Source organism: Hetaerina americana, unplaced genomic scaffold (assembly GCF_022747635.1).
Source record: "Hetaerina americana unplaced genomic scaffold, ioHetAmer1.1.p SCAF_8, whole genome shotgun sequence".
NCBI classification, from domain to species: Eukaryota; Metazoa; Arthropoda; class Insecta; order Odonata; family Calopterygidae; genus Hetaerina; species Hetaerina americana.
In genome coordinates this window covers 36170645-36182516 of record NW_027287427.1, presented here as the reverse complement: position 1 = coordinate 36182516, position 11872 = coordinate 36170645, and the positions used below count along the sequence as shown (strand labels likewise).

General features: G+C 38.4%; 1 protein-coding gene across 1 annotated transcript in view; it reads left to right on the top strand.

The window, feature by feature from the left end:
* Positions 1–168: 168 nt before the first annotated feature.
* Hsp110 (heat shock protein 70Cb) overlaps positions 169–11872 on the top strand; it is a 68743-nt gene continuing 57039 nt past the window's right edge. The window contains exon 1 of the mRNA XM_071596328.1: positions 169–421. Within this exon, the coding sequence (XP_071452429.1) occupies positions 306–421 (116 nt within the window). The 5' untranslated portion in view covers positions 169–305. The remainder of the gene's footprint in view (positions 422–11872) is intronic.

Below are 11872 nucleotides of genomic sequence, written 5' to 3'. Positions count from 1 at the left end.
ATTTGAAGTTTACCGGTAAATTTTGTATTGTAATTTACGATTGGTTGTAGCAATTACAAATTAACCAATCAGATTATCCGTTACACTTTTGGTATCCATTAAAAGTAGACTCGCCGTACAGCCTATGCAGTCATACGGTGGAGATCTGTAGAAGTAAAACGAGCTAGCCTCACATGTGCTCTCGAAAGTTCGTCCACTGACCGGTGTGTGATTGGTATCGTGGGGAAGAGTGAGAACTCACCTTTTCGTATAAACTGTGTCGTGTGAACTGTTGTATCAGTGTTAAATCGGATATTTTTCTGGAGATGGCTGCAATGTCTGTAATTGGTATAGATTTTGGAAACGAATCCTGTTATGTTGCTGTGGCTCGTGCTGGTGGCATCGAAACTATTGCCAATGATTACAGTCTTAGGGCCACACCGTAAGTATATCTTTGCATGAGCATTTTATGGTATATTTCATTTTGCATATCAATTTTGAGGTTTGGAATTTTCTGTCAAAGATTTCGTCTGGGTGAAACATAATATGTAGTAATGCGTATGCATCAGTTTCACTGACCTAGATACTTTGTTTTTATTAGTGTTCAGGATTAAAATGTGTAGTGCTGTAGATAATAAAAGCCAAAACCTACTTGGATGATTTAATAATTTGGTTTGTTAAAATATTGCGTCAAGTTAATTTAATGAAAGTCACTGAAATTAGAAATTGTGAGTAATGTTCTAGAACGTTCTGGAACCAACCGGCATGCTCTAAGAACCTCCACCATTTTCATATGCATTTATTATTGCTAATAATGAAAGTTAAGTAGGTTTAAGTAATATAATTTAAGCATTAAAAATAATCCATCCCACTCAACAACTCTTTTTGGTATCGCAATGCAGTCCATTGGGATCTTTTAAGGAATGTGCATACTATATCTGATTTTTGTGTCAGTGTTTATTCCTGGATCGATTAATTCGTGAAATTGAATTTCGATAGCACTAGGAGTGCTGTATTTACTTGTGGTACGTGCGTTGTTCCGAATATGTAGCGAACTATTGTTGCATTTACTCATAACTGAAGAGTTCTGTTAGTGTGCTCTATAACCATTGGGAAATCTGGAGTTATTTTGAGAAATAGTGAATTTCAAGGCTCTTGAGCATTTTGGAGGCTGACTCATAATTTCCTGGTCGATCTCATTTCTTCAAATCGTTGACATTGAATATTTATATTCAAGTAGTATTAAAATGTTTAAGGTTACCGCCGTGTGGTGTGTTTTTAACTTATTTGGTCCTAATAGTCTTTATTCATTAATTGGTTTCTTGCTTTTGAGAAATCGTGCAATTGGTAACGCCCATGCGATTCTCAGTTGTCTTATGTTTCGTAATGGAATAGTGCCAAATGTAAAATGGTCTGGGATTCGCCCAACATCCCGAAAAAGAAGTAATAGCTGTGATTATTAAACCTATTTTATCAACGATTTGTGTTAGACGCTATGTCGACGGTTTTATTCGTTGGCAGCGCTGATATTCAAAACTTTTTATATACGTCACAATGGATTCCTATATATATATATATATATATATATATATATATATATGTATATATATATGTGTATGAGGGTAAATAGAAACAACACGAGTAGTGATATTAAGAACCAGAAGTAGAATTTAGAGTGACCATATAGTAGATCTTAGAATGATACAACTTTCTCTGGCTTTAATTCAACGAAAATGCTACTGCCCATAATTCTATATTATTAGTTCATTATTCTTCTATATATGTCAGCATATGGCCGAAAGCATTAGGATAATTAGCATTCACGTGCACAATCCGTTTCTCATTGGCAATCGGTGTCAAATCTTGCCTTGTTTTTTCTGGTAATTGTTGAATGACGAAGTACTTGTGTTACGTAAATTGATTTGCCAAATATCTGCCATTAGGTCACTCTTCACCTCGATTCTTTAATTGTGCGTATTAATGAAGAAATACTGGAAATAATATCGAACTATGTTTTAAGAATCTTTAGAATGCTGCTGGGCACCGCGTATTACGTCGCAGTGTAGTGATTGCAGGGGTGTAGGCTAAACGTGATGTCGCTTCAGGCCAGATCAATATTTAGCACGACGTAAAACTGCTCTATTGAAGTCGGCGACTTAACATCCTCGTGGTAGGTGCACTGAATGGCACAGCTGCGTCAGTTGCCCAAGGGAGTCGGAAAATGGATAAATATTCCCCAATTAATTGCATTTACGTAGTTAATTCCAAGTTGTGCAATGCAGAACGGGCGTTATGGTTAATATTTAAAATTTCAATTCGTTATTTTTTTGTTTTTGGTCATTGCAGTCAATGCATGCCCCCTAATTAAAAAAAACATTCTCCTTGCGTCGTTTGAGGAGCTACATTAATATCGCTACCATTGGCAAATAATTTCAATCGTCATTAGCATCGTTTATACATTTTTTGCCAGAGCGTACTCTTAGTTAAATTTACACTTAGAGTAGAATTCTTCTTTTCGCCACCTCGATTAGGGATCATCATTAAGTTTGTTATAGGTGCTTTTGGGTGGTCGTTATTCTTATGTTAAGCAACCCGGCTGCACTTTATGCATCTATGATAGTTGTGGTTTTATTGGTCGTGTACTCATTTCCGCCTATCTTTTCGCGGCCACAACACGATGAAGGGAAACCAGTGATATGCCGGCGTCTGTTACTACCACGAGCAAACATCGGGAGGTATACCTTGATTAGTAATAGTTTCGGCTTCTACGAATTCCCCATTTATCAAGCAACCAGGGATGAACTACTTGGGGCTGTAAAAATGGGGTAAGGTGCGATTTAGTAAAAAATTTATAGGTCACAGCCACAAGATGCCTGGTCATGTAATCAAATGAGCAAGTCACGCGGCTACATCACTTTTAGGATATCGATTAATTTCTTCGATTGTATCGTAAACTTTTAATATAAAATAAAATACCTATTATGATAAACTTATTCAATCGAAAGATGCAGTATTTCATGTTGAAAACATAATGTCAGTGAGTTCGACGTTAACGTCGTTAATAACTCCTTTCTTCTCAACTCAAGGCCACAAGAGAATCAATGTGAGGATCACAACCAAGTGCATAAAATTTCCTTCTTGTCATCAGCATTTTACCATGATAACATCTGTTCCCATGCACCCAATCCCAATTAAGTCCAATGTCATTAACACTTCACATACCACATCATCTCGAAATGAGAAGCCGAGTATCTTCATAATTTAGTATTTACCTTGTGAAAGTAATTGTAAGGATTTAATGACCCATTGTGCAGCATATATTAAGAAAATTTTTCTGTCAATCGATTTTGTTTTTTGTTATTTGACAATCCTACTATGGACAAGGTGTACCTATTGCATTAAAATTTGAAATGTTACTCAAATTAATTTTATTCTTTGTAAATTTTTCCTTCTACTCATTGTTTTTAGTTGTCTTCCTACTTCTTTAAATTACTTAACACTTCTTCATCCTAATGTTTTTCTCTATATTAATTCTTATGGAACCTCTCAATGATTCAATGATACTGTCTTGCAATCTTGTCATAAGCATACCTTTAATGAGATATTTCATCATAGCCATTACCATTCTTGCATTTATGTGGTTATCTTGAAACATGAGTAGAAATTTCCATGAACACTTCAGAATTGAAGCATTTTTAGACATTTTGTCTGTGTCTGGTCCAAATTCCTTCCAGTTTTGCTGGTCGAAATTGTCAAAGGAATTTCACTGGATGCAGAGAACTAAACCATTTACTGGGCATTTGTCATTCCAGTCATTTCATCTCTTAAGATTATGTGCTTGGAGAGGAGGACCAAGATTAGACACTGTTGCACAGTTAGAAATATCAAGTTATGCAGGTTCAAAACATAACCAACTTGTTAATGCCCATTTGGATTTATCACCTTCCCCTTAACTACACTTCCCTTAATACATCCTCAGCACCACCCACTGCAATGCCTAAACTAGGCACTCCTCTTCCATCTCCGCCGCTTCTCTCTTGCAGCCCTTACCTACCCCTCCCTCCTGAGCAATCCTCTTCTCTCCTCCTTTCTTTGCATGTATAAATATATCTATTTTATTGTGCTTGTCACTTGAATTTCAATTATATTTCTGTCCAAGCAATGAACTTTGAAAATTGCAATGTTTGTACATAATCAAAATTTGGCAATATCTAAATTAAATGCATAAGTATATCACCACGACTACATGTATGATTTAAAAATTCATTATTTTTGTGTTCCAAAAGTGAAAAACAGTTGGTAAGATATTTCTTACTGAATCTATTTATTTATTTATTTATTCATGTATTTAGCACTGTGGCTAAGCTAGAGACTTGGACTTCCAAAAATAAGGTTAGCATAATGATAGACCATACCTTTAAAAATTATGTATTAGTTGTGCTTCGGGAAGACAACTGACACCTGAAGTAATTTCTACATCTACATAATAGGCTGGCAGCCACCAAGAAGGTGTGTGGCAGGTAGTGTATCCACATAAGGCATGTGCAGAATATGAATGGGCAAAGCTCATGAGCCTCTCTACAGAAAAAAATTTCAACATACAATCAACTAATCAACACCTATCAGACTCGAGAAAAATGTTCGACTGCTATTTCTAGTAAAATCAAGTAACAAGAGTGATATGTTTGTTGTTAAATATATCAACAATGTACTTTTGTATGCACACGTGTTTACATTATATACCTCACAGATACGTATATGCATATTCATGCATTAAAATATGTATACACGATGCATATGTGTACGTATATATATCGCGTGTGTGTGTATAAATATATATATATATATGCATATTCGTGTATATTCGTATTTGTACATATACATATAAGAAAACCATAAGCACAGTAATCAACCAGAAGGTCGGTTTAGTAGGTAATGGTAGAGTTCACTCAATACTAAGCCCGATGGCTTCTGAGGTTCATACATCAGGGAAGGGGGGCCAGTTCCTTTCCCTGTGCCGGTTATGGTTTCCTAGGAAGACCTGGTACCTGAAAAATCATATAGCTTGGGTAGAACTGCAGGTGCCCCGAATGCCTTGCCTGGGAATTGAACCCGGGCCCCTCTGGTCAGCCGCTGGACTACCGTGACCCCCACACATATATATATATATATAAACCATAACCACAGTAATCAACCCGAATGTTGGTTTTGTAGATGATGGTAGAGTTCACCCAGTACTAAGCCCGACTGAGTGTGTATATATATTATATATATAATATATTTTTTATATATTATATATATAATATATATTATATATATAATATAACACATACATACACACACATACTTTAAATTGCCGATTAGGGTATTATTTTCATATCCTTTAATTTAGAGCAGTGCACTTCAAAGTGTTGGCAACACTTGCATGCTAATACTGTTTAACTTAATTCCTTGTATCAAAGAGCTTCTCACCATGCTTGCACTTCTTCTTAAAAACATTTAATCAGTTTATTTCTATGGCATACTTCCCCTAGTCATACTGATTTTGTATCATGTCTTTCTTTAGTGATGTGAGTGAACAAGATTCTAATAATAGTTGATTGTTAACATTGTTGACTAGTATAACAGAGGAGGATATCCTGAATATTTTAATTGTCACTAATTTTGATTCCCTGGTATTCAGTTAACAGTGCTGACTGCTTTCCTTTAGGAACAAGGACTATTGATTAAACAATTGCTTTCCATAGATTTAAAGACAACAAATGTTTGGTCCTTCCATTTTTGAGAAAGAGTGTATATATTGTCCAGAACTTCAGCAATTTATATTCTCTTGTGAGTGCCCCTCCTCTGACCTTCGGATATGGCGATTTTTTCATGTAAATCACATTCAGACTAAATATAATTTTTTTTCGAATCCGTCGATTGGTTTGAAAATATCTAACTTGATCGGAAATTTGGAAGCCAATTTCCAATACAGTATTCCAGAGGAATGTGATGAGTGGCATGTCATTCTCATCTGGGTGGTCGCCGATGCGTTTTTTTCGGTACTTTTTTCTTTCAGTGAATACATTTCATGCGAGAAAAGTAATCCACACATGCTTGTAGACAGCGAACAAAAACAAATATCCAGATCGGGCAACAAGTACACAATTCTTGAGTTTGAAAATTATATATTTATTTTTCAACATAATCACCGTTAAGGCTACCACATTTCTCCCAACGTGTAAGAAGTTTTTTCATTCCGTCACTGAAAAACTCTACCGACTTTTCTCGAATCCAGGACTTGACAGCTGCCTTCACCTCATCGTCCGAGGTGAAATGAATACCCTTGAGGTGTCTCTTGAATTGATGAAAATAATGGCAAGGCGCAAGATCGTGGGAAGAAAGAGTGTGGAATCGGTTCAAATTTCAAGTTTTGCATAGCCTCTCCAGTTGCGCGCGAGGTATTTGGATTAGCGTTGTCATTTTGCAAGATTGTTGGCGCCAGGCTGTCTGGAACAAGACAAATGGTTATGGTCGACGTTGGTGTTATCGAGTCTTAGATATACTGAGAAGAATTGGCCGTTGCCCTTCGTTCCAGGAAATCGGTCACATAAATTCAGTGATCATCCCAAAACACAGTCAAAAGAAGTTTCATAAACTATTATGGCTCTTCCAGGCTCGGAACCGCGAAATTTTAGTATCCATCGATTAACAGTAGACCTATCAACAGCACCGTCACCATAAACAACCTTTAAGCAATGATAAATCTCAGTAGGAGATAGTTCTTAAAGTCATACTTAGGCTTCTCGTAATACACTGGATGAACGCAACGACCTCAAACGTGTGCAGAGTATTGAGGGGGGGATGTTACTTCTACGTGCTACCTGGCGCGCTTCTGAAGGTCATTTCGTTCGCGCTCTACAAGCATGTGTGCATTGCTTTTTAGTCTATCCTCGTAGATAATGTATAGTGAAAATATCAATGTAGATAGTGTTAGAATTATCGATGCAGCATTTCCTGACATTCCTTCAAGTAATGAATGTACCGTTGTATGCGAATTGTGGGTTCTGAAGAATTGGTTTCAAGTTTAAGTTAGAATATTATGTTGTAACACGAGTATTTAGAGGAATGTGTGGGCTACTCTGCAAAAAAACTTTGTAAAGGATAAAAATTCCAAATAAACACCTTTTCACTGAACTTAATGTAATTTAGGTAAATAATTAGTCAACTCTAAGTAGGTAACTCTTAACGCTTGGAATACACTTTTCGATGTGCTGAGTTAATATGAATGTATGAAGAACCCCAGAATTTGAATTGTTCAGTCGGTATTTTGCTGCCAGCAGATTGCACCTGTACTGGTGTGAGAGCTCCCACATGCTGCTGAATCAGGCCTTACGTGTAGGAATTAAGTACTACTTATTGTAACATTCCCCACATTGCGACTAATATTGTATTTAACCTAATTACTTCTTTAGTATTGCTGTGTACCCTAGAAAATATCTGAAGTAGAGAAGCTTCCGTCTTCAAGTTTTACTAAGTATAATTGTGGCATTATATTATCTACCGATTTTGGTGTGGTTCCTTGAACAATTACTGCGCAATGTCTTGAGCATAGAAAGCTTCTGCGCACAACTGGGACATCTTTTGTCATTGGCTCTCCTTCTTCAGCTACTCCAACATTCTTCCCCCTAGCCGTTAGCATTTTATACGCCGCATGCCATGAACAAATCCTTTCCTTCTTCTTCCGGACTTTCCTAGAACTCTTATGTTGAATACGCTCTTTATGATTCTTCTGTCTCTCAAATATCTCTTCCATCCACTATTTTTGCTTTCGATTCTTCGTCTTTTTCCCATTCCTGTTCAACACCTAATGCATCGTCGGCCGTCACCATTTTTTCCCTGTTCGCATTACAAAAGCCTCCAATATACTCCTTTCATCATTTCTCAAAGGCCAACCTTTGAGATAGAGCCCTACTCTCCTTACCAAAGCCTTTACTAATTTGTTCTTTTCGATATACTTTCTTAAACATGGCCCTTGAAATCAATTTTCACTTAGTGGCTGCTTCTTTTGGTCACACCATTTTTCTCTTTTTTTATTGGTATTAATTTACTTAGAAGTGTCGTACATTGGTAATAAATAATTATTGACAACGCGGTGTTGCCACATTGATACGTGGAATGTAGCTTTTATTCTGTGATCCTTAATTATAACACATCAGCCCTCTTTTGTGTGCCTTATTTTGATATCAACGCTATGATTATCTGTGCATAAAGGTCTTTCAAGAAATGGTTTTACATCAGCAGTTGCGACGGTTTCCTTGGAATTATAAATTTTAGGGCCTTTTGCCCCAAAGCAGTCCCATACTTTGATGCGATCTGTCCTTAAATTAATGGAAAAGGAATTTTAATGGATTGTTAAGTGTAAACGTCATATTATTTGCGTAGCATTGACTTGTTGTTGTTATTTTGCCAGTTGTGGACAAAGTATCCGGGCATTCTATTGACTCCTCGGTTCTTACTGGTTTGTCACTGCAGATCCATGCCATGCTTGATCCGACTCAGTTCTATCAGTAGTGTATCCGGGGTGTGACAGTAAAGGGGTGCTCTAGTTGAGTAGTTATTACTTGATGATATTTAATTTTTGCTGAATACTTTTTCCTTTGATGGCTAACTGATCTTTTAACGAGATGGCATTCCAGTATTTTTCGTTTAATCGGATTACGGCTCTGGAGTTAGAATTCTGGTATATTCAATACCACATCTCCGTAAATATTTTTTTCCTGTGGTTAAATTTCTCTCTCATCACCACGCACTGTAACGACAGGCCCAGTGGAGGGTCGTATTGAGTATTTTTAGCAAATATTTTTATTAAAAAATAATGAATAATTTGATAGCTTTCGTAGTCCAGTAGGTAGAGGATTGCTACATACCCGAGTATTAAGCATTCAAATCTTTGGTTTTTCGACATCCTTTTCTATAATCCGAACAGGCCTCCCAGTCTGCATTAATGCATTTTTTGCGTTATTTGGAGTATCCAGCGGGTAGAGGCTGCCGACTGCAGGGATCGGGAATCAGTTCGGGTGATGCCTGTGGGCACCATCAGCTTCTCAAAGCTGTCTGATTTTTGGGCGACAAGTTTGGGAAAAGACGGTTGCCTTCGGGAAAGGGACCTGCGCCCCTTTCTGATGCATGCCATTCGTTTAGTAGTCAATTAGGTCAACCTTCATCGATTACTATGGTTGATTATGGTGTTGTGGTTCGAATCGACTAAATATCATGTCGTTAAGTATAGCAACTTGCGAAGTGGAGTTAGGACAGCTAATGGCCACAAAACTCTTCAACACATATTGGTGAAGGATCGCGATGGTACGGTGGATAACGTTCTGGCTGTGGCGGATGACTCCGTTAAAAGTTGCTGTTGCGGCATCTCCCGCAGTTTCTTTGGGACTTTCTGGCTACCCACCCAGAGGGCCCGGGTTCGAATACTGGGAACGGCAGATATTTTTCTGTGGCATCCCTATTCCTAATTGAGCTGCTTTTTGGAAATCACATTGAGTGAGTACGCCGTCCGTCGGATAGGACGTTACACTACGGACTCCTTGACGCCTTTCGTAAAGGGTAGGCTAATGCCGACGGCGGGTTTCTCTCACCTTTATTTCCCATCTATCCCTAATGGCGCCAATGACCTTAGCTGTCGGTCGCCTCTCCAATAACTAACTACTACCCATTTTGGTTAGTAATAATCGCCCAAGTTACCTGGTTAATCACGCCAGATCTTCCTTGTGTGTTGACCTATTCATGTAGATGATGTTATAATATTAATCTGGGAAACGATTTTCAAAATCAAGTATCAAGTTTCACAAATTCAGAAAATGTATTATTATGTCAAGACGATTATGATGTACGGACCTCAAACATTTATTTGTGCATGGCGAGCTACCTCTGTAATTGATCAAAAGATTGGCTAAGGGTTACAGAGGGAGACCAAGGATGAACTGCGAGAAGGTTGTAGATTAATAGTCGAGGGCGTTTTCTTAACACTTCAAGCTACCTCTAGGGTGTGTGGCAGGGGCTGATTTCACACCATGCATATACAAATGCCAAAAGTCAGTGTTTATTACACATACATATCAGATAGTTCAAATACTTTTATAGCTACATTCTTTGCGGTAACTACTTGTAAAACATTTCTCTTCACAGTGGAGACGAGAAACGCGCTAGTGAGAACATCAGAGTCGAGTTTGATGAAGCAATGACAGCCTAATAATCTATGAATAATTTTTTGCCTAGCGCGGTCAATTGCAGTTCTCTTAACCTTCGCGGAGAAAATGAAATTTTAAATCTATCGTTTGAATGGGTTATTTTCGTGATCTCTTTCTGCGACCAAGCCGACTTCGTGAGGACTCCATGTACTAGCAGTACATTCTAAATGAGTCCTAAATAGGGTAAGATTGCGTAAATTGGTTAGAACTAAATGTGTATGTGAGGGAAATAGGTCCGCTATTGAACAGTTCACCCCTGTCGCCACTCTAAATATTAATGTTATGTTGGCTGTTTTCCAGTCATTGAGTACTATGCGGTCTATTAGAGAACACTTGCATTTGATTTCCAGATAAAGGTGCAATTTTGACGGATGTTTCGTTTTTGTTCAAGCTGTACAGGGTTCGTCCGGAACATAAGTGTACTGAGCTCAGGCAAAAAAATGTATTACACTTTTACATATCTTAAGCTAATATTCCTCAAAATAGGACCCTTGTGAGTCGATACACTTGTTCCAGCGGCGTTCCCATTCCTGGAACGCTCCCGCGAAGGCATCATCGGGAACCTCTCGAAGATTCGTCGTCGACCTCTTCTCTGCCCTCCACGAACATCTTGTGCCACCGAAAGATCATGTTTCTGGACATGGCTGACTCCCCGTAAGCCTGGTTAATCATACCGACAGTTTCGGTAGACGATTTCCCAAGCTTTACCGCAAATTTGATGGAATAACGCTGCTCCAAAAACTTCGGCATCGCGTTCCGTGACGTGGGTCGAAGCGTGGAGGTTCGCGTTAACAGAGCTCCTCACTACACCACAGCTCAGAGCCGACTGCCTTTTTCAGCGTCGCTTGCCAACATACCCCCCTCCAATCGCAGCCCGTCAGAGCGGTGCTGGGCGCGCCTGGAGCGCCCAGCCCAGGAGTCAGTACACTTATTTTCCGGACGAACCCTGTAGATGGGATGTCCGGAGGACCAAACGTATGATGTATATGGGTTCTTGATTTTCAGCAGGCGTTCTTCCTCAATGTGAGTTATGTGGGCATCGTTTGTTGGAAATCATCACAATGGCCATCGGAGATGGGAATTCAGGATAGCGCATACATGCTTATGGATTGTGATCTACGTGTTCAGCCTAATTTTTTCTTTTTAATTATCTTAATGCTTTTCGGTAGGATATCTAGGCGTTTTCCGAGATGTCTTATAATCGTGATTCACCCCTGATGTTGCTTGAGAAATAGGTGCGTGTATTTTTCGACTTAATGATAATACCTGTAGCTTGGTTGTTGAGCTTCCGCCCAATAGGTATGATAGAATGAAGCAATCGGCCCGGATCAGGATTGTTCGGTATGTTGCTATAAGCCAATTCTCAGATTTGTAATCCGTGCCCAAGATGAATTAATGCATTTTAATTTTACTAATAAGACTTATGCGATAGGTCCCCCAACTATTGATGCATGTTCAATAAATTCTACCTACCAACATCGAAATTAGTACTCGCGACCCATGGTCTAGTCTTCCGAGGCAGTTTATCATAATGGTCTCAAATTAGCGGAACATGTTTGCATAACGGATCTATGTGATAAGGTTATCAGAGGATTGACAATGTATGTAAGACACCTCATATACGTGTAATAGTATAGATCTTTTCAGGT